Source organism: Octopus bimaculoides, chromosome 4, assembly GCF_001194135.2.
Source record: "Octopus bimaculoides isolate UCB-OBI-ISO-001 chromosome 4, ASM119413v2, whole genome shotgun sequence".
Taxonomy (NCBI): domain Eukaryota; kingdom Metazoa; phylum Mollusca; class Cephalopoda; order Octopoda; family Octopodidae; genus Octopus; species Octopus bimaculoides.
In genome coordinates this window covers 88,499,770-88,522,144 of record NC_068984.1, presented here as the reverse complement: position 1 = coordinate 88,522,144, position 22,375 = coordinate 88,499,770, and the positions used below count along the sequence as shown (strand labels likewise).

General features: G+C 33.4%; 1 protein-coding gene across 1 annotated transcript in view; it reads left to right on the top strand.

Annotated features, from left to right (window-relative positions):
- LOC106869447 (structural maintenance of chromosomes protein 1A) overlaps window positions 1-22,375 on the top strand; it is a 56,124-nt gene that overhangs the window by 30,742 nt on the left and 3,007 nt on the right. The window contains exons 13-26 of the mRNA XM_014915197.2: window positions 1,226-1,437; window positions 1,608-1,770; window positions 2,579-2,637; window positions 4,960-5,155; window positions 5,663-5,731; window positions 9,627-9,760; window positions 14,587-14,708; window positions 14,884-14,969; window positions 16,460-16,678; window positions 17,642-17,833; window positions 19,052-19,164; window positions 19,310-19,478; window positions 20,887-21,065; window positions 21,484-21,553. Of these exons, the coding sequence (XP_014770683.1) occupies window positions 1,226-1,437; window positions 1,608-1,770; window positions 2,579-2,637; window positions 4,960-5,155; window positions 5,663-5,731; window positions 9,627-9,760; window positions 14,587-14,708; window positions 14,884-14,969; window positions 16,460-16,678; window positions 17,642-17,833; window positions 19,052-19,164; window positions 19,310-19,478; window positions 20,887-21,065; window positions 21,484-21,553 (1,983 nt within the window). The remainder of the gene's footprint in view (window positions 1-1,225; window positions 1,438-1,607; window positions 1,771-2,578; window positions 2,638-4,959; window positions 5,156-5,662; window positions 5,732-9,626; window positions 9,761-14,586; window positions 14,709-14,883; window positions 14,970-16,459; window positions 16,679-17,641; window positions 17,834-19,051; window positions 19,165-19,309; window positions 19,479-20,886; window positions 21,066-21,483; window positions 21,554-22,375) is intronic.

Below are 22,375 nucleotides of genomic sequence, written 5' to 3'. Positions count from 1 at the left end.
TGACTCATATTGGCATGGAAAAGTTGTCAGTAAAACCAAACAAAGCACATAATTCAGTTAAATGATTCTTTTACTAAAAAAATCTAAATTATTTAAAAGGTGGTCTATCTCCTTGAGAATTTATATAATTAAATTTTTGTCTATCTTTTGTTTAATCTGAAATGATGGAGCAGCACTGACAACCTTTGCCAAGTTCTTCCAATCTTATGATGCTAATTCAGTTAATATTCTGCTTGAACTTTGCTAAGTTGATGCTTGCAGAAAAATTGCTGGAAAGAAAGAAGCTGTGAAGAGTTGCATTTAAGTGGGAAAAACTTAATGTTTATGTGAAACAATTTGTGATGTAAGGCACAGACAGATGGGTTTCAGTGTTGTTAGTTTAGAGCAGAAGTTGTAACATCTTAATGAATTTACTGATTAAATACATTACTTTTTGATATAATCTGTATCAGCATTCCTGATATGTAATGGTACTTGTGCTTTGTACTGTCAGCAACTGCTCAGAGTTGAACTATTCATTGTACATAAGTGAAGCCAAATTTTTGCGATGCAGGTTTGTGAATGTTTTAAATGTATGGTCACCAAGAAAGAACATCAAATACTGTGAGGTCTAGTGCTTGTAACAAGTTTCTGAGAAAAACTGTTACAGATGATCTAAATGGGTGTTGCGTTGCAAGATTGTTTCCTTCACATGCATAGTTGTTATACTGTTGTCATGTCAGTGCAAGATGTTTCTAGTTCTTTTCTCATAGAAAAGTAATGGAAATCTGGTGTGGGCTGTCTGTTTTATAGACAGACTACTCGTTTACAAAAGGTTGTTGAGTAAATGGGGAGGAGAGCATGTGTGTGGTTGGAGAGGGTAACAGTGAGCAGGTTGTTTGAGTAGAAAAGGAGAGATACATGATCCAGTCCTAAAGTGTACCACTGGTGGGATAGAAGAGATTATCTGTGTGGGTAGAGAGGGTTACAAAATGGACAAGGATACATGATCCATTCATAAGGTATATTAGAAGCAATTGAATGTGGGTTATGAAATAGTGTTGCTGGGTCAGATTCACTCAGCCAGACCGTAAATATAATTTACTCAAACTGAATGTTTGTCTTTTTTCTTAATCTACCATTGATTCTGAAACTTCTTTATTTTTAAAAAGTTGTATAGAATTGTCTTGCTTAAATTTTTTTTTGTGTTCATTATTAAATTAAAATGGTAATCTATTTATTCTAGCACGGTCGATTGATTGATTTGTGTGAGCCAAGCCACAAGAGGTACCAAGTAGCTATTACTAAAGTACTTGGCAAATATATGGATGCTATAGTATGTGATAATGAAAAAACTGCTAAGGATTGTATCCAGTATATGAAAGAACAGAGAATTGAACCCGAGACCTTCCTTCCACTTGACTACCTTGATGTAAAGCCTGTCAATGAAAAGCTTAGGTAAAGACTAATTACCTTATTGTAGTTTAGTACTGTCATCTGTAAAGTCTGAAACAGTTTTTTGGATATCTTTAAGTGTCCATACTTACTAAACGTAGATAATTGGTTGTTAGATTGTTAAAAAAATAGAAACTAATTTGTATTTCATTTTTGTCTTGATCTTTTTCCAGAGATATCAGAGAACCTAAAAATGTCAAACTAGTTATTGATGTCATACGTTATGATCCCCCTGCCATCAAGAAAGCCTTATTGTTTGCTTGTGGGAATGCCCTTGTCTGTGAAACTGTTGAAGATTCTCGTAGAGTTGCATTTGGTGGTCATGAAAGACACAAGGTATTTTTAGTCCTTTTCATTGCCCCCATTTCTTTTTTGTACTGATATATAACAAGAACCTTAGTTTTAGTTTGTGGTCCAGCACTAAATTGATTTTCGTCTAATTATAAGTTAACTGTTAAAACTACATATTGATATTCAAAATCTGTATGCATTTTTCTTAGTTATAAATAAGTCAAACAGTTATCATTGGTAATTAAAAATTTTTAAACCAAACCCCTTAAAACTTATCATTGTAACTGCTATTAACTTTGTTTCCAGGATTGTGTTTTTTAATTTTGAGGTTACATTATGCAATTTACATTGCCCACAAATATCCCTTCATTTATTTCAAACTATACATTTTTAAAGTAATTATATTCTTTTAGTCAGAAAGATATTTTGCAGGCTTTCTTTATGTTTTTTTTTGTTTTGTTTTTTTAATTTCTTGTTTCAATTTAAATCTGCCCAAATAATCTGCTTGATTTATGTTTAAACTGGCCAGATCTAACTTCTCACACCTACCCTACATTGTCATTCTAAAAATAAACAATCACATCATCAAAACCTCAAGCTATGAGATAATGCATGATTAATTTGAAACAGCGTGAATATCAAAGTGCTACATTTGATAGAGTAATCTGAATGCTAAAGGGTTAAGATTTATCACAAGATTGGTTCTTGTTAGTGATGTAGATTTTATTGTATAACTAATAAGTGTGTGTGTGTTCAAAACGACTCTGGACTGCTTTAGCATAAAGTTTACAATGACCTTGATAAGTGTTATGTAGTCTAAACTGCCTATTTCATTTGATTTATTTTTCTTCAGTCAGTTGCCTTGGACGGGACCTTATTTCAGAAATCAGGAATTATATCTGGTGGTGCCAGGTGAGTAAAGAAACATCTTAATGTTATTTGCAAAAATACTTCATCAATCAAATGATATATTCAGGATATTTTTTGGTTTATTTTACCAACTTAGTTATATTTAATTCAAGAACAATATTTTTTATTCATTTAAATATTTTAAACAAATTAGATTTTTGTCTTTTCTGCTTGTTTGTTTTTTGTAATTTCATGTTTTTATTGTTTCTTTTAACAATTCTCATTTTACTGAGAGTAGTACCATAGAGAGAAATTTTTCATATTTGGTTTAAAACCCTTACACCTTTATGTATTTATTTTACCTTTGAGACAAGTCTTTTTGTAAACCATCTGCTCTTCCTTGGTATATGACTATGAAGTAGTTGAATCAGTAACAGAGTTATAGTAGGTGGGTAGTATAGTAAACACAAATGACCAAAATCTAGTGAATTTCACAATATTTACATTTTTTATTTGCATATTAGAATTTAATCTTTTAATTGATAAATATATAGGTATCAAATTGTTGGATCAGGTGATGAAAGTCAAGGAGAGGGTCATAGTCCAAGTAGTTAGGGAGAGACTTAATCTGGATGAGATGCAGTTTGATTTTGTGACAGGGAGAAGCACCACTGATGCTATATTTCTGGTAAGACAGCTGCAGGAGAAATACATAGCCAAACATAAACCACTGTACTTGGCTTGTGTTGACATAGAGAAAGCCTTTGACAGGGTCTTGTGATCTCTTATCTGGTGGTCAATGCGGAAATTACAGATAGACGAGTGGTTGGTGAGAGCTGTACAAACCATTTACAGGGATGCTGTCAGTAAGGTGAGGGTTGGCAATGAGCATAGTGTAGAGTTCAGGATAGAAGTAGGGGTTTACCAACGATCAGTCCTCAGCCCCAACAGAAGAAACCTAGCAAAACCCAAAGTCTTAGTAAGTAGGAAAGCAGACAAATCACAAATCCCTTCAGATAGAGGGCCCTGCTTGATCTGTAGCAAAGGCATAGGTAGAAATTCAATAAGATGTACCTGGTGTAAGTTATGTACACATAAGAGAAGGTGCAATATTAGAAGAAGGTTAACAGGGAAATTAGTTTTTTGTGTGTAGAAGGTGCACAGGTACAATTAACACTAAAAATTTACAGAAAATAGACTCCAATGAATGCCAGGGGGGAAAACTATAAGTAGTCGATAGCTTCCATTACCTAGGTGACCAAGTCCGTAGCAGGGGGAGGTGCTCCGAGAGCATAGCTCCTAGAATAAGAATAGCTTGGGCGAAGTTCAGAGAGCTCCCACCTCCTGGTAACAAAGGGCCTCTGGCTCAGAGTGAAAAGCAAATTGTATGATGCATATGTGCTAAAAGCTATGCTACATGGCAGTGAAACATGGGCTATGACTGCTGAGGACATGTGTAAGCTTGAAAGAAATGAAACTAGTATGCTTTGCTGGATGTGCAATGTCAGTGTGCATGTACAACAGAGTGTAAACGTCTTAAGAGAAAAGTTGGGCATAAAAGGCATAAGATGTGGTGTGCAAGAGAGATGACTGCATTGGAGTGGTCATATAATGAGTATGGTTGTGGACAATTGTGTGAAGAAGTGCCGATCCCTACCAGTAGAAGGAAGCTATGGAAGAGGGAGACCCAGGAAGCCATGACTAGTGACCAAGACATTTGGCGATATGTCGTGCTTGTGAAGACCTGTCAATCAAGCCAAGTGAAATCATAGTCGTGTCCGTTGTTTGTGTCACGTAACTGGCATGTGAAAAGCACCTTTCAAGCGCTGGGCCTCATGTAGGCAATGTGGCTGATGCTGGTGTCAGAACTAGCAATCATGCTGGTGGCACGTAAAAAGCATCTTTTGAGTGCTGGGTTTCATGGAGGCAATGACAAATGACGGAGACGTTTGGCAATATACTGTGCTTGAGAAGAAAGATCCATCAAGCCAAGTGAAATTGTAGTTGTGGCAGATACTGGTGGCATGCAAAAGCATCCATTACACTTTTGGAGTGGTTGGTGTTAGGAAGTGCATCTGGCTTTAGAACCAAACCAAATCAGACTGGAATCTGGTGTTGTCCCTCAGCTTATCAACCATGGTCAATTTGTCCAACTCATGCCAGCATGGACAATGGACGTTTGATGATGATGTAAGCATGATTGTTTGGTTAAGAAATGTGCTTTGCAATCACGTGCCCAAGGTGCTGTGCAGCACCTTGGGCAAGTGTTTTCTCCTATAACCTTGGATTGATCAAAGCATTATGAGTGGAATTATTCAGAAGTTCATATGAGACTGTTGTTGCTTAGCATGGCAAATATTCACTTAGTAGTTTTATTTAATTCAGTGACCTGAGAGCCAGAGCTCGTCGATGGGATGAAAAGATGTTGAACCAACTGAAAACCAGAAAAGAGAAGTTGACTGATGAGCTAAAAGAACAACTGAAAAAGAAGAGGAAAGAATCTGAATTAAACACTGTTAATTCCCAAATCAAAGGTTTGGAAACGAGGCTCAAATATTCCATTACTGACAGAGATAACACTGTAAGCAGATTTCACTTTTTCTGTTTATTTATTGAAAAAGAGCTTATTTTCAGAAAATTATCCCATATGAAGCAGTTTATAATTTACTTATGGATGCTGTAATTTTTTAGATACGTTTATAAAGAGTACATATAAGGGGATAAAAGGGTCAATGTTTTAAAACATGTTTACAACATTACATGTTTAGTATTCACGAACAATATAGTTAAAATGTCTTCAAATTTTAATCACTGGAACTTTCATGATGACCTAACTTTATACTATATTTAATTCCCTTTTCATTCTGGGATCTAATCCCACTTTGGTCAACTGCCTTCATTGCTTCTACACTGGTAATATGTCTTCCAGTCATGTATTGAATTTTTTAACTCAGTAGACTAATCCTCTATACAAGTTAACAGTTGTGTCTTAATGCTAAGAATCAATATAAAACCTTATTTATTCTGTTATTGAATTGATTTTACTGGATATCAGTCATGTTAAAAAATTATATTCTTTTATTTTCAGTTGAATAAACAACTTACTCAAAATGAAAGAGATTTAAATACGTATAATGATATGCTGAAGTCTTTTGAGGTAAGTTTATTTGTTTAATATAGCATTAATATTTCATGTTTCTGCAACTGAGGAAAATATTTCTCTAATTTTGTCACTGAACATATTATGTGAGCTACTTTAATATTGCAGCAGTTTACTTATAATTTTCATAATTGATACATTCTTCTGTGATTATTCTATTCTTGTTGACTGCCACTGTCCCCAGCTTTGATAAATACAGATTTTTGCTTTTCCACTTCCTTTAGGACGTAACATTTATATAATTATTGTTACTACACTTGATTCAGTATGAGGATTTGAAGAACAAAACAATGAGAATTTTAAATCATTAGGTCTCAAATTAAAATTCAACTAATGTCTGTCAAATTTATTTTGTCCTGAAAACACTTTACACAATTTCTCCAAAATTACAGAACCTCTCCTATATTTTATGGATACAAAGAGAATTTATTCATATTAAAAAAAAGTGATATGAATTATTTAAAAATATATTGAATATTATTTTTTTTATAAAAAAATTTCTGAGAATTTATTTAAAGGCAATTTATCTCACAGAATTTATTTTATGGAACCTAATTTTGAAAATATTGCTGTAGACAAAACATTATTCTACTTACTTCAGTCTGCTTAGCTCAAATCATATAATACTTCTACTTCATAGTTGGATGGTTATGTTAGAGAACAAACCATACTACACCAGTTATTATAAGTAGTAACCAATTTTTTAAAAGAATTATCTTGTTATTCATGTCAACATGAAAAAAAATATGTAATACAGTGGTAAAAGTAATTTAGTTCCTTATTTATAACTAGCTGAAGACTGCCCTCCGGGCAGTTTTCTGCTAGTCAAACTTGGAGTGTGTGTGTGTTTATATTACAGTGCGTGTGTGAGAGAGAGAACATTGAAAACAATGAATGAAATAAACATGAAATGAAAAAATCATATAAATAAAAGCTTGTTAAAAGCTATCAGCATTCTTTGGGTTGAACCCCCAGAAATGCCAAAATAAAGAGCTGGTTTTCTTAGTTAATTTCCATAAAAATTTTATATTTATTTACCTTTGTTTTAAAGTGAAAATGTATGGATGTGTGTGTGGGAGAGAGAGAGAGAGAGTGTGTGTCACCTTGATATCACTTTCTCTCTCTCTCTCACACACACAAATGTATACAAACGTACATAGAAAAAACACGTGCGTGTACGACTGACTACAAATACATAGAGCTGAAAACGGCATGCAAAAAGTAAATAAATAAAAACTTTTACTGAAATTAACGAAGTGTGTAGGTTCAAACGAAAGAATGCCAAACTATCTTGTACTGACTATTTAAATTTGTGAACTTGAAATATTCAGTAATAAAAGGAAGATCAGAAAGTAAATTTTATTGAAAACTTCAATTTATAAAAATTCTCACTTGCTTAGTAAATATTTCTTTCAGTAATTTATCGTAGTTGTAATATATCTGTAATTTAAAGTAACTTCAAAGTAACCCTAGCACATTTAGCCTACTAGAAATAGCAGCAATTACATAGTTATTATTGTAAGGCTTATAGTGCTCCAAAACAGCCATACCAACAAAATCACTTCTTACTAAAAAAAATTATATCAGTATACTATATTGTGGAAGCCTCATAGTTTTACATCTATTTTGTCTAATAGCATTCATTCATTAAGTAATTTTTTTACATAATGTATAAAGAATAAACTGTGGATTTTGCAAATAGCAAATTAAAATTTGAAATGAATACATATTAAACAAGAGATGCTTCCAAATTCATCTTCTCCATCTTTAAATATTTTATTAGAAATCGACTTCTTACTTATTAAAATAAAGTATAATAATAAGCAAATTGATATGTGTGAAAAAAATCAGTTCAAAAAAGAACAATTCAAACTTTTTGAGAGGTCCAAAAAGAGAGAAAGAATGATTTCTAATAAAGATTCATCATATTCATAAAAAGCAGCCAGAGCAAGTAATAAGGATATGAAAATAGTAGTTGAAAAATATCGTTATAGGTATAAATATGCCATAAACAATTATAGAAAAATGGAGGAGAAAAAGATGTTGAATCAAAATTAGATTTGATACAAAATAGGATTCAATACATGCACACGTTTCAAAGGACAATACAAATATGTAAGAAAAAAATTATAATCATAGTAATTATAATTAAATTTATGCATTGTCATTCTCATTAGTATGAAGAATTTTGGGAAGGACATCAAAAAAGGGTTTAATAAAATAAATAGAAAAAATGTATACACTTAACACATAAGGATATAGTCATACGCATATACATACACGATATACACATACAAGGGTGCATAGAGCCAGAGTGAGAGGTGAAGGTAGAGGAGATAAATGGCAAAGAGTGCATTGTGTGAATGAGAAAGGAAGGGGTCGTAGATGAATAACAAAAGAAGGAGTGAAAAAGCCGATAAATTGCGTTTGAAGTGTGAGTATATTTGTGTGTAAAAGAGAGCTATGTTTGCATGTGTGTGTGTGTGTACAATGGGAATAGGATTTTATTTATTTATGTGTTTCAGCCAAGTGGCTGCGGTCATGCTGGTGCATGGTAACATCGAACACTGAAAATGTGTGAGTATATGTGTCTATATGTGTGTGTGTACAAGAGAACTATGTGAAACTTTACATGTAAAGTAAAGAAAATATAAAAAATAATCCAGAATCCTTGTCCAGTACTGGGTCGATCCCCCAAATCTAATCAGTTCATGCCAGTCACAAGGCCAAACATCCCTGAAAGTTGCATCTGAATCCATCCAGCGGTTCTTGAGTTATCTTGTTCATGGACAAACAAACAAACACGACTGCAAACAATACCTCTGCCTTCGCTAAAGTGGAGGTAATTATCATTAATGAAAATGGAAAATTTCGCCTGCAATGAATTAATATTGTCTATTAAATTTACTCTGCAGTGAATGCAACGACTATTTAAATTAGAGAACAACTTCTAGTTCAAATATTTAATAAACTTCAGAAATTGAAATTGCAGGAAATTTCTTGGAACATGAATTTAAAAAAAAATTTTTCAGATGGTCAAACCTTTAATAATTGCTTTCTTTTAGTAACTGCCACATACCTAATTAATAAGTAGTTTTCTCCATTATATTATAGATATATATAAGGATGTTAATCACCTGCTGTTTAATATACATTTAGATATTACCTAAATATTTAATTAACCCTTTAGCATTCAGATTATTCTGCTAAATGTAATGCTTATTGATTCACATAGTTTTGAATTAATCATACATTATGTCATTGCTTTGAAATTTTGATGATATGATTGCATATTTTTAGAATAATGCTGTAGAATGGATGTGAGAGCCCAGATCTAGCTGGTTGGAGCATAAAATAGTTGGAACATTTGGGCCGGATATGGCTGGTTTAAATGCTAAAGGGTTAAAGCTGAACCTCTAGAAGTATATTGACATTTAAAACCTCGATATTAACCCCAAACAGAATTTATGTATCTCCTTATTACAGAACCCTCTTAGTAACTGTATTTCAATACTGAGGTAATGGGAGTATACTCCGTATTTCAGATTTGCATTAACCCTTTCATTACCAACCTGGCTGAAACTGGCTCTGGCTCTGAGTACAAATATCTTGTTTTCATAAGTTTTAAATTAAAATCTTCCACTAAACGTTAGTCACAATTTATATTCCTAACACTGGCTTAATGATAACTAAGTTATTTTACTAAATTCTTTGTTATATTTAAAGTAATTGAAAGAAACACAGAGCATCTCAAAATAAATACAATAACGAAAGAGTTAAACATTTTTTAATACTTATAATATTTTTCAAAAACTAGTCTTCATTTTATTTTTAAAAATCCAATGTCATATCAGATTTTATTTTTATTTTACTCTCTGCATTGTTTTTACAGCCACGTATGAAAGAAATTGATCGTGTTATGACTGAGCGAGGTATCAAAATCAAAGATCTGGAGACCAAAATGAATAATGTTGAAGATGAAGTATTTTCAGAATTTTGCTTACAGATAAAAGTTGACAACATAAGGTTTGTGAATAGATTAAATTATGTCAGTGGGGGCAATTTCTATAAAAAAAATTTACTAAACCTGACTCACATACTTTCTTCTACAGTAATCCAGTGGTCAATAATATTGGGTTTATTTTTCATATATGGAAATATTATATCAGAAGCATACTTTGAATGTACGTCCTTAGTGTTTAATTTCACTGATTAAAATTATGTAGCTCCTCTCCATAGGAAGCCCTCTATTTTACTCGTTAAAGCAGCGAGCTGGCAGAATCATTAGCAGGCCAGACAAAATAGTTAACAGGATTTTGTCCCTCCTTACATTCTGAGTTCAAATTTTGCTTGAGTTTCGCTTTCGGGGTCAATAAAATAAGTACCGGCTGTGCACTGGGGTCAATGCAATTCCTCCAAAACTGCTGGCCACATGCCAAAATTTGAAATCATTTTACTCTCTATGTTTATGTGCATGATATATTGTAGTAATTTTACATTTAGGGTTACATATCTTTAAGTAGTAAAGTATTAAATTGTAAGGTGAAGTATATTTGCCACTTAAATGTGGCTGACTCCTAAGGGTGGATGTTACTGTTGCTTTTAGCCCCAGGAGAACATCTCCTCCAGCTGGCTATCGACACACATCTGTGTCCTGTCTGCATTTGCAAAGGGAAGTTATCTTTCCCGTCTTGATCTGCAATACGTATGGACTTGTTATTAAATTGTATTACATACTAAAAGCATATATAATAATACATGTTCAGTAGGTAGTAGAGTTGATGCTCAACCAGCTGTTTTGTGGCATTTAGTTTGTTGGCTCTTGTTTTTGGGGTTCAGTTACTACCAGTTTTGACTTTACATCTTATCTTTGTACAAAGTTAATTACAAGTATTTATTCTATTGACTAAGTCTTAAATACTTTAAATCAGATAACATTAGTGTTGCTATTACCTGCAAAATAAGTTCCAGTCGATAGTGATAGCTAAGGCACCTGGTCTTGTCCAGGTGCAAAAATTTGGCTTATACTAGGTTGGGGCTAAGTAGAAACAGCCAAATGATAAAACCTCTCTTAGAACATGTCTTGTACATGGTTTGCTGTACCAAATGAGATCTTTTGAAAGTAGGTGTACAAACATATGTAATCATCATCACCTCTGTCATCTTTGTTCTAATGCCCACCTAGTTTTATATGGGTCAGACGGAATTCATTGAGGATGATTTTCTATGATCAGCTGCTGCTCTTCCTGTCTTAAACCCTCACCTACATCCAGGCAAGGTGATATTTCCCCATGGCTACACGTTCTTGTGTTGTATGACAGTGACACCCATTTACAAGTATCACACAGCACCAAGACAAGGAAGCAGCAATACACATACAGACACAACAGGCTTTCATTTTCCAGCTACAAAATCCACTCCCAAGGCTTTGCTTGGTGAGGGCTACGATAGAAGATGACCAGTTGGATAACATCCTAAACCACATGGTCAAGAAGTTCTTAACTACATACCTATATATATATATGTATGTTAATCTATTTATGGAGGGAACCTGTGGAAAAGGTACACCCAGGAAGACATGGAATGAGGTGACAAAGCATGATCTTAGGCTGTCGAATCTCACTGAAGCAATGACAAGTGATCGAGACCTTTGGCGATTTGCTGTACTTGAGAAGATATGTCGAGCCGTGGATAGTGCTGGTGACATGTAAAAGGCACCCACTACATTCCAGGGATGGTTGACATTAAGAAGAGCATCCAGCTGTAGAAACCAAGCCAAATCAGATTGGAGCCTGGTACAGCTCTCCAGTCCCAGTCAAACTGTCTAACCCAGTGATTCCCAACTGATTTTTGGCCAGGCCCCACCAAATCATTTCTAAAATTCTGATGCCCCCTTGTGATATTTAATTTTTGTAATTCAAAATTTTTTTTAAATAGTTCAACGGATGTAAAAAAAAAATGTGTAGAAAACGAATATGAAAAATATGCATGGAAATCAACGGGGAGGGGGGGCGGAAAATTCACAAGATCTGAGGTTTTCCCTCATAACTTCTTTTTTTTCTTAAATGAAATTTTATATAAAAACCTCAATTGGCATAAATTACGATTATAAAGAAATTTGTGGGAAAATCTTTTCTGAGAGGTGGGGAGAGGACTTGGGAAAATGCACACAATCTGAGTTTTTCACCCATTACTTGATGACAGTTTAGTGTGGATAGCGGATATAAATCTAAATTTTAAATAGTCCTCTGAATAATGACAAACTTTTTTTTACTTGCACTACTCATTTTATGTATTTTTGAATCTGCATAACTACAGATTTCTGTGCACCCAACTTTGGATGATCATAACTTTCAGAAAAAAGGATATTTTTTAATGAAATTATCTACGAATATGTGTTATATCATGTAGATTCCGAACATACAAAATTTTGGTGGGGAAAGTGTTTTAGGAGGGGTTGGGGTGGGTAATTTAGGAAATTTCACTGGAGTCCACTTCAATTCGTCTTAACTTTCAAGAAAATGGATATTTTGTAATGAAATTCTCTACAAATATACCTTGGACTATGTAGATTCCGAGGATATAGGAATTTTGAGGGAAAACAATTAAAAATGTTCAAACAGGGAATTATTCCATTCAATATCATGTTTATTATAGAAATATGTAACAAATTATGCTTTACACTTCTATATTTAACTGTGCATGTATATTCCTTATTTGGCGTCTGGTGTCTTCTGTCTTATTATTAGAAATGTTTACCTGGGAATTTACTTAAAGTGAAAAAAAAGAAATTGTATACAACAGATAAGTTGTCTTAACATATTTCTGTGTACCAGACCATTAGCCCTTATATTTAGCATAACACGTATTCTGGTGAGAGCTTCATTGCCTGTTTGTTGCTTCAGTAGAAACTACGGATGCACAAATGCACAAAACGGAGAAAATGAAACAAATATGGGCAACTTGTTCAGAAACACCCACGAGTGGGGAACTGTTCTCAAAAATAGCCTTCAATTGTTTTCCCCCAAAATTCCTATGTCCTAGGAATCTACATAGTACGAGGTATATTTGTAGAGAATTTCATTTAAAATATTCATTTTCTTGAAAGTTAAGATTAATTGAAGTGGACTCCGATGAATTGTCCCAAATTCACCCCCTCCCTTTCAAATTTTGTATATTCAGAATCTATGTGATATAACACATTCGTTCAAAAAGATTTCAGTATAAACTTTAGTAAAATATGCTCAAAAAGAAACAAAAAATATTCTGTGAATCTTCTCAGCAGCAAAAGCCTTTGTATCAATGATGGAAGTTTTTCCTTACCTTTTTTGCTGAATTCATAAAACTAGACCCAGGAATACCTGGGATGAGGTGGTGAAGCACGACCTTCAAGCATTAGGCCTCACCGAGACAGTGACTAGTGACCAAGACATTTGGAAATATGCAGTGCGTGAGAAGACTCGGCGAGCCAAGTGAGACCATAACCCATGGCCTATGCCAGGGGTGTAACCAGCCCACTTATGTATACCTTTCCTTCATTGGACACTAAACTCTACTTGTGAAGACCTGTTGAGGCAAGTGAAATCAAAATCAAATCAAATTTGCAAATTCGATGACTGGCACCCGTGCCAGTGGAGCTCTAAGAGCACCATCCGAGCATGATCACTGCCAGAGCAGCTGACTGGCACCATTCGAATCTGATCGTTACCAGCATCGCCTTACTGGCACTTGTGCCGGTGGTATGTGAAAAAACATTCAGGCGAGGTCGTTGCCAGTGCTGCTGAACTGGCTCCTGTGCCTGTGGCACATAAAAAATACTACATAAGTCTGTCTCCAGTTCATTTCTGTATAGGAAATTAAGATGGTATTGCTTTCAGTACTGACCAGTTCTATACTACATACACGCACACTCAAACACAAACACACATGCGTTTGTAATTACCTACATGTTTTCACATACCACCAAATTGAAGGAAATAATCTTATTCTCTCTTTAGTGACATCAGAATGTTGAAAATGACCTGTTGTCTCTAAAGTGTCAAACATTTGATAAAATTGTCCACAGAAGGGATGTAAAGAATTTTTTTTTTAATTACTCATTCTCGAATTGCCCCCTTTCTCTTATTGGTATACTAAACATTGTGTACAAAAGGTACACAACATAACCCTATGCATGCCCCACATTGAGAATCACGAGTCTAACCCATGCCTGCATGGAAAACGGACACTAAATTATGTGTGAATATATATACACACACACACATAATGTCTAAAACATTATAAAAATTACCATCTCAGTATTTTATACACAAATTTCAATGTGAAATAAAATATAAATTGTTTTTCTTTCCATGATATTTGAGACTGCTTAGTAACATTTTGAAGAATCTTGATATCTAGTGTTACTTATATATTGTCTGTATAGTGTCATCTGAGTGAGATGATTGAGAAAGTGTGTGTGAGAGAGAGAGAGATGGGGTAGAACTTACCACTCCATTTTAACCATCAGTCTTCCTGTTTTATCCCAGAGAACCTCAGAGCTGGGAGTTGTTTTCTTTATGCATTATTCCTAAAAGATTTTGAATTTTTCTGCAAGTTTTGAAGAATATTTGTTGAGAAATGTTGATGCTGTTTCAAGGCAAACAGACATAGACACTTTAGAGTATGTTATAATCTGGAAACTTTTAATTCTTTAACGAAACAATATCTTACTTTTCTGATTATATACTTTCATTTATATATAACTGCATATTAAATTTAAAATATGTCATAAAATAGAAATTAAAAGCTTATTTTGTACCTCTTTATTTTTATTTATTTTTCTTTCATTTTACATTATTTCATGTTTTCAGACAATATGAAGAACGTGAGCTTCAAGTGCAAGAAGAGAGGGCCAAAGTGCGATTAGAGTTTGAGAACCAGAAATTTAAGCTCCAAAATCAAATTGAATTTGAAAGATCACGAGATACAATAGGTAAATCAATCTTGATATTATAATTAGGTGTTAATTAAATAGATCATCATTATGTAATTCACAAATAATTGATTGAGACAATTGTCTTACATATTGAAATTACCTGATGTATTTATGTTATATTGTATAATTGAAAACTATTGTAGCTAACAAAGCTTTTATTCTGTCTCTCAAGGAAATGTACAAAAATGGGACAAAACTGTGAAAGATGATGAAAAAGAATTAGAAAAAGTGAAGAATGATGAGCAGAAACATATGAAAGTAAGGGAGATTCCCCCCCCCCCTTTCAAAATGCCTTTGTACTAATCAAAAGAGCTAAACTATAACATAAACCTTGTTTAGCCCACTCAAGTGCTCTTTTCTATGTTTTCTGTTATTGATGTCATTTAATTCTCTGCTAGTAATACCACCTTTTGTTCTCAGTTGCATGCTACATGATGTATGCAAGGAATCATTCTCATCTTATTTTTTTCTCTAACACTTAGAGCGTTCACATTCACTTTGTCCTACTACTATGTAGTATTGAAACTGCGCCTGACTTATGTTGTTTGCCTATTTCATGGAGATGGAAAAACCTTTACCACAAAGAAAGCACCAGCTCTCTGAATTTCTTTCATGGCGAATAGAATGGTATTGACTCTCATCAGTCATGCTATTTCTGATGGTAACAGTAACATGGAAATGTTTTTGCATTTGAAGTGGAATAAATATCATACCAGTTTATCAGCCATTTTCTCACATGTATATACATAAACTACTAAATCTTATTGAAAGCATTAGCCAACTGTTTACTTTGCTAGAAAACATTTGTTCTAGATGCTTTGCTATGTAATAGAACTCTGGACCATGTATTTGCAATGCAAACTTCTTGACTGTGTGATTAACCTTTTTCCTATATAAACGGTTGGTGTAGCTCTTGCAGAGCTGTTCATGTAGTTTCCTTTGCGCTCACCAAGCTTTGGAGAGAGTGATTTTGTTAATATCCCATTTTAGCTGTACAAATGGAGTGGTTTAAATTTAGCTATAAACTTCTCTTAAAATTATTTTATGGTATGTAGAACTGCACCATGTTGCAAACCTAAAAGTGCATCTTATTCAAGTTAACTTTATCCTTAATTATGCTAAAATTCTTGATGCTGTTTTCAAAACTTGTTTCTTCAATTGCCTTCCCAGTGCGTCTCCGTTGCTGGTATGTCAGTCATTGGGATATCACTGTTTAGTAAATTATGTACTTTCATCATTTCAGTAAATATTTTTAATGAACTTGCTGAAATTATTTACTCTTTTTTGGAACAGACAGTTGAAATGAAAACAAAAAAAATGTTGTCATATTTGGGGATGGTCATATTGTTTGCCAATTACCCTCATGCACTATATACTTGATCTTCACTTCAGCTTTGTTATTATTCTTATTTTAGTGTCCCTTGTCTGAAATAGGAGACGCATGAGATGGAGAGTCACTGAAGAGGTCACAGGATGTGTGATGAAAGATTTCAGACAAAGGACATTAAAATAAGAATAATAATAAAGTTGAAGTGAAGAACAAGTATATAGTGCATGTGGTTAATTGGCAAAAGATGACCATCCCCAAATATAAAGATATCTTGTTTCAACACAATTTCACATGAAGAATCTTGCAAAACAAATACATAAATGTGAAGAAAAAAAGTATCTTACAAACCACTTACAAATTGGTGTGTAATAGTGCTTCTTATGACATAACTAGTAAAAGTTTAATGCAAACATTTCAGGTTATTGATGAAGCTATGAAAAGTCAAGAAAGGTATAAGCAGCAGCGGATTACAACTAAATCACAAATTGATGACATAGAGGATGTGATGAATGAGATACGCAAACGTCTGTCAGCTCAACAAAAGGAAATATCAACCTGGCAAAAATCTATTGGAACCATAGAAACAAAACTTGAACAGAAGAAAGCAGATCGGCACAGTTTGCTAAAAGCTTGTAAGGTATGTTGATGCATCAGTTTCTTTCATTGTCATCATCATCATTTAACGCCCATTTACCATACTGACGTGAGTTGGACAGTTTGACTGAAAGCTGGGGAGCTGCACCAGGTTCCAATCTGATTTAGTATGGTTTCTGCAGCAGGGTAACCTTCCTAACGCCAACCACTTCAAGATTGTAGTGGGTCTGGCACGTATGCCAGTTACAAAACACCAGCATTGGCCATGACTACAATCTCACTTGGCTTGACAGATCTTCTCAAGCACAGTATATTGCCAAAGGTCTCAGTCACTTGTCACTGCCTCTGTGTGGCCTAAAGTTCGAAGGGTGCTTTTTATGCACCACCGGCACAAGTGCCGGTTCTGTGACACTGGCATTGGCTATGACTATGATTTCACATGGCTTGACAGGTCAGAATATTGATTTCAAATTTTTGTCACAAGGCCAGAAATTTCAGTGAGGGGGTAAGTTGATTACATGGACCCCAATGCTCAACTGGTACTTGTTTTATCAACCCCAAAAGGTTGAAAGGCAAAGTTGAACTCAGAACGTAAAGATAGACAAAATGCTGCTGATGATTCTGCCACTTTCCTGTCTTACAATATTAGAATTCACTCATAAGCATGTGGAAAAAATGTCTTTTGATAACTTTTGATAATCCTTAGCATTATAAAAGTTCTCTACTTAATGGTAAATGTGAAAAGGAATTAGTATCATATTTGTAGGATTTTTTACTTTTGATAGAGTTCACTCTACAGCCAGCTACAAACATTTTGTGAAAGTATAACTTTGGTAAATGAATTGCAGATTGTGTATGTGAAGCAGAAGAGGTTGAATTGATTCAGTAAGGAGCTAAATATATTGTGTTCTTGTAGAATTTATGCTTGGTTAACTTTGAAAATCTTTTTTCTCCCCTGAATTTTATATATGTATATATATTTATGTTCCAACTTGACATTTTTCAGATGGATGACGTTCATTTGCCACTGAAACGTGGTTCTATGGATGACATTAGTCAAGAAAATGATACTTCTAGCCAGAATGATGAAAGTACATCTGACAGCAATGCGCGAGAATCTCAAGGTTCACGAGCAATCTATGAGAGAGAAGCTCGTATACAAATTGACTATAGTATGCTTGATGAGGAAGAAAAGGAGGTAAATTTTGTTTGTCTTATCAGGAGTATGAAAATCTTGTGGGAAATTATTTTAATTATTTTGTAATAATAAGATGGATAATTAATTAAATTGTGACATTTTCTGGACATTATAAACTAAACTGCAAAATTAACTTAAGATTCCTACACAAAATTCATGTTTTGAGTAGGTGTAGTAAGGAATTAATGAACCACTGCTCAGCGATAGTCCAGTCCCTTCTCCATCAAGTGATCATGGAAACTACAGATTCTCAGACTGGGCTGTGTGTTGTGTTCTTGAGCAAGACACTTTATTTCATGTTGTTCCAGTTCACTCAGTTGTATAAATGAGTTGTAACATCATTGGTGCCAAGCAGTATTGGCCTTTCCCTTGGATAACATCAGTGGCGTGGAGAGGGGAGACTGGCATGCATGGGCAACTGCTGGTCTTTTTCATAAACAACTTTGCCCGGACTTGTGCCTCAGAGGGTAACTTTCTTGGTGCAATCCCATGGTCATTCATGACCAAAGAGGATCTTTTACTAATAAGGAATTAAAGAAATAATTTATTAGTTTTTCTGTAACACATTCTAACTTCAAACAATTTACTATGTTGTAGTGCATACTTTCTGTGTTTGAGAAATTTATTCTAATTTTGCACTTTTACAAATTCCAGATGATAGAAAGGCATATCTGTTAAAATATGTTTGTGTGTAAGTACTTATACATACATTCTATCACTTACATATGACTCAACAATCTGTTGCTGTTATTTACTGAGAGACATATTTGATAGTTTTTTAGTGAATGTTTTCTATACTAGAAGACATATATATTAGAACATTCCATGGCTTTGAGGACACAAGTTTAGATATATTCCAGGTTATTGTTGTTTAACGCCAGGTTATCCTTGATAAAATAAACTCTTAATCAAAATTATTCCAGTGTAAGATTTTGTGTATGTGAGTCTGGATAAATTGATTATGTATCTCGGTCTATATTAGACCATCTGTTCCCCTGTTTTTAAGACTAGGGTTATTACAAAGTGATATGGTTGCTACTTCAGTGGCTGCATAAAAGCTCTCTTGCTGATATGTAATATACTCAAAGTTTTAAATTTTTGTGTAGTTACCAGAAAGTTTCACCCAAACCTGTTATAATTCTAACTTATCCTCTTTACTATCAACTTTAAATCTTTTTATTCCTATTTTTAACATTTCCCAACACTTATCTTTTCTAGCTGGATCACCCAGATGATGTTAAAAAGGCTCAAGATGCCTTAAACAAAGGTGTGTCTGATATGCAGTCCACTTTGCAACGGATTAATGCTCCAAATATGAAAGCAATGGAAAAGTAAGTTTGCAGTAATTTACATGTGTGTATCTTTTTATATAGACCCACACACACTCATTTATCTTGTTTTAAAATCTGTACAGGTTGTTACAATTTTGTTTCTTATTTTACTTTATCAGTATTTATTTTATTTTGTTCTTTTAAGGCTTGATGGAGTCAGAGAAAGATTCCAAGAGACCTCTGAAGAGTTTGAAAATGCTCGAAAGAGAGCCAAAAGAGCAAAGACTAATTTTGAAAAAATACGCAAAGAAAGGTACGACAGGTTTATGGTGTGCTTTGATCACGTGGCCACAAGGATTGATGAAGTCTATAAGGTAAAGTATTTCTTAGTTATCTTCTGATACTTCTTTTGCTTAAGGCATTGAATGTATTCTGCTAAAAATGTTTTTGTCATTTATGTACATGAGTATAGATGATAATTTGATATTTATGGTTTTAAGAAGTATATACGGAATTTCAATGTTTGGCATCTACCTAAACTTTTACTAATTTCCCCAGCTAAAAATATGATGTTGGCAACTATTACATAGCCATTGAGAAAGCAAGCAAAATCAACTTCAAATGCTTTCATAGATTGGGGTAGAAATTCAATATTCTTAGATGATACCATAAGCCTTATTAACTTTGGAGCCAATATAAGTTTATCTTATACAATGTCAATTGAGAAATAAAGGTGATGATAGATGCTTCACAATCAACAACCATGTTTTGCTTTCTTTGCAATAATGTATTAAGATCATTAAGTCTGGTGAATGTGTTTTCATGGAGAAAAGGTATCATACTATGCAGATAGTGGAGTGTTTTGAAAAATTCTATAGTTGTATCTAACCATTTGACAAAACAAAGAGCGTAGTTACCTTTTGACAAGCCTCATATAGTCATTACCATTAACAACCCAAAGTTGCTAGAAAATTCAATCAGACAAAGAATCTGATTTTAGTTTGATCAACACCTTGATAATCAATTACAGTACATCAGTGAGTTGTTAAAAACTGCAAAATTTCAAGTTAAACAAGGTGAAAAGCCTCTATCTGTCCCAACCATAGCAGAGGCTCCATTAGATATGCAGGCAATTATTAGTCAATGGGATGTTATAAGCAATAGTCTCAATAATTCTAAAATAGTCATATCTTTGAATCAGGTAGCATTGAGTGAACAATATTTCCTTGCAGGGTTGAAGATTTTCATTGAAAAAATACCTAACTTACTCCATAATCAAGCATTCTATCCACAACTGTTCACTTGTATGGAAAATTCAGAACACCAAAGAACCTTAAATGAGTTGATGTGGGTAACCATTGCACCTGTATTTGCTGTGATTGTATCATTATGAAGAAGAGTTGACCTAGTAATCAAGCTGTTATCTTCTGAAATATCAACACAAAAGTTTACAGCTCAAATGAAGAGCAAAATATGACAGGTTTGTCTTGGTCATCATTCTCAGAATGTAAATGGTACATCATGCATGAAGGGTTCATGGCTTAAAGTTTTGTTACACCAAAGGACTGATAGGTACCTGACTGTTCTGGGAAGAAGTAAAAAAACTCGGCAACAAGAAACAAAGATAATATATCTTTACAATATATACTGTCATCAAACACCACTTTTATTTTCCCTGACATGAAATATTTAAGAGTAAATCATTGTAGAATCTCTCTTATATTCTTTTAGTTTATATTTTTTGTTTTAATATATATATTTATTTGTACTTTTATTTTGTAGGCTCTCTCAAGAAATCCTAGTGCCCAAGCGTTTCTTGGTCCCGAAAACCCTGAAGAACCTTATTTAGATGGTGTAAACTACAATTGTGTTGCACCTGGAAAACGTTTTAGACCAATGGACAATTTGTCTGGTGGAGAGAAAACTGTTGCTGCTCTGGCATTGTTATTTGCCATCCACAGGTTAGTTCTTTTGTATGGCTTTCTGTTCTGGTGTTATACTTTATGAGAGAGTACTTGGCATAAAAATTTTCTAAGGATGGTAACATCTGACAGAATAATTGGGAAGTAACTGAGAGTGACAATTTGTCTGGAGCGTTTAGATAGCTTTCTATATCCTCTCTCTTTTCTTTCAAAAAGCCACATAAATATTACATTTTTATTAAAAGGTTTATTAAATAGCAAATACATTCTCTTTGATTTGATTAGTTTGTTACAATTTGAATTTACTCTAATATGGTACATTAGAAAACATAATTTCTTTTTTTATTTGTAATTAATTGTTTAAAGTCTCTTCTATCTATTTCTTGCATACACTTACATTTTTCTTTTAAACCTAGCACAATCTATCTATATGTTATAATATATTTTATCATTTCAGCTTCCAGCCTGCACCATTCTTTGTCCTTGATGAAATAGATGCTGCATTAGACAACACCAATATTGGAAAAGTAAGGATAGTTTTACATTAGTTAATTTTTGTTATTTTGTTTATAAGGTGTTTAAGATTTTTAGAACATGTACAAATACTCTATATTAACTAAAATACTAGATTTTATTGACTAAAATGTTACCATGTCAATCACTTAATCCTCATCAACCAATATTTAGCCATTTTGCTACTATATTTCTAGCCAAAATACACCCAGTATGTGTTTTAATTAAATTCTTAAATAATCATAAAATGAGACTGGTTTAATAAAACAACTCTTTTTTATTTATCAATATAATAATGTGATTTTTGGAACACACTTTAACAAATGGTTCTTAGCCAAATCTGTTTTATAATTTTCGTCTCAAAGCAAATCTAATTACAGGTAATTCAACAAAATCTAAAACTGTTGAAATTTTGTTTAAACATCAGTACAGAAAAGGAGTTATTAGCTAATATTCAGTGAGTACACAACAAAATTTTAATGGAGGAATTGTGCAAATTTCTGGATTATTTATCAGTTGAACTTAATGCACATAAGACAGCTAAAAACAAAATAGGTGTACCATAAAAAAAAAAAAAATAGAATGAAATACTGAAATTTGTCTTTGAAGAAAACTAGGAAATGAAATATGCACCATCAACTAAATGAAATAAACCCACATCCTATACATAAATACACAAACACATAATAATGATTCACAATTCAAGTTAATCAAACTTTGTCACATGTTGTACAGGTAAAGTAGATTTTTAGAAAATATTTATAAAACATATATGTTCAGATTTCTAACTTTCTTCAAGTATGTGGAAAACTTCAAAATTTTTTTTTTTTCCTTTG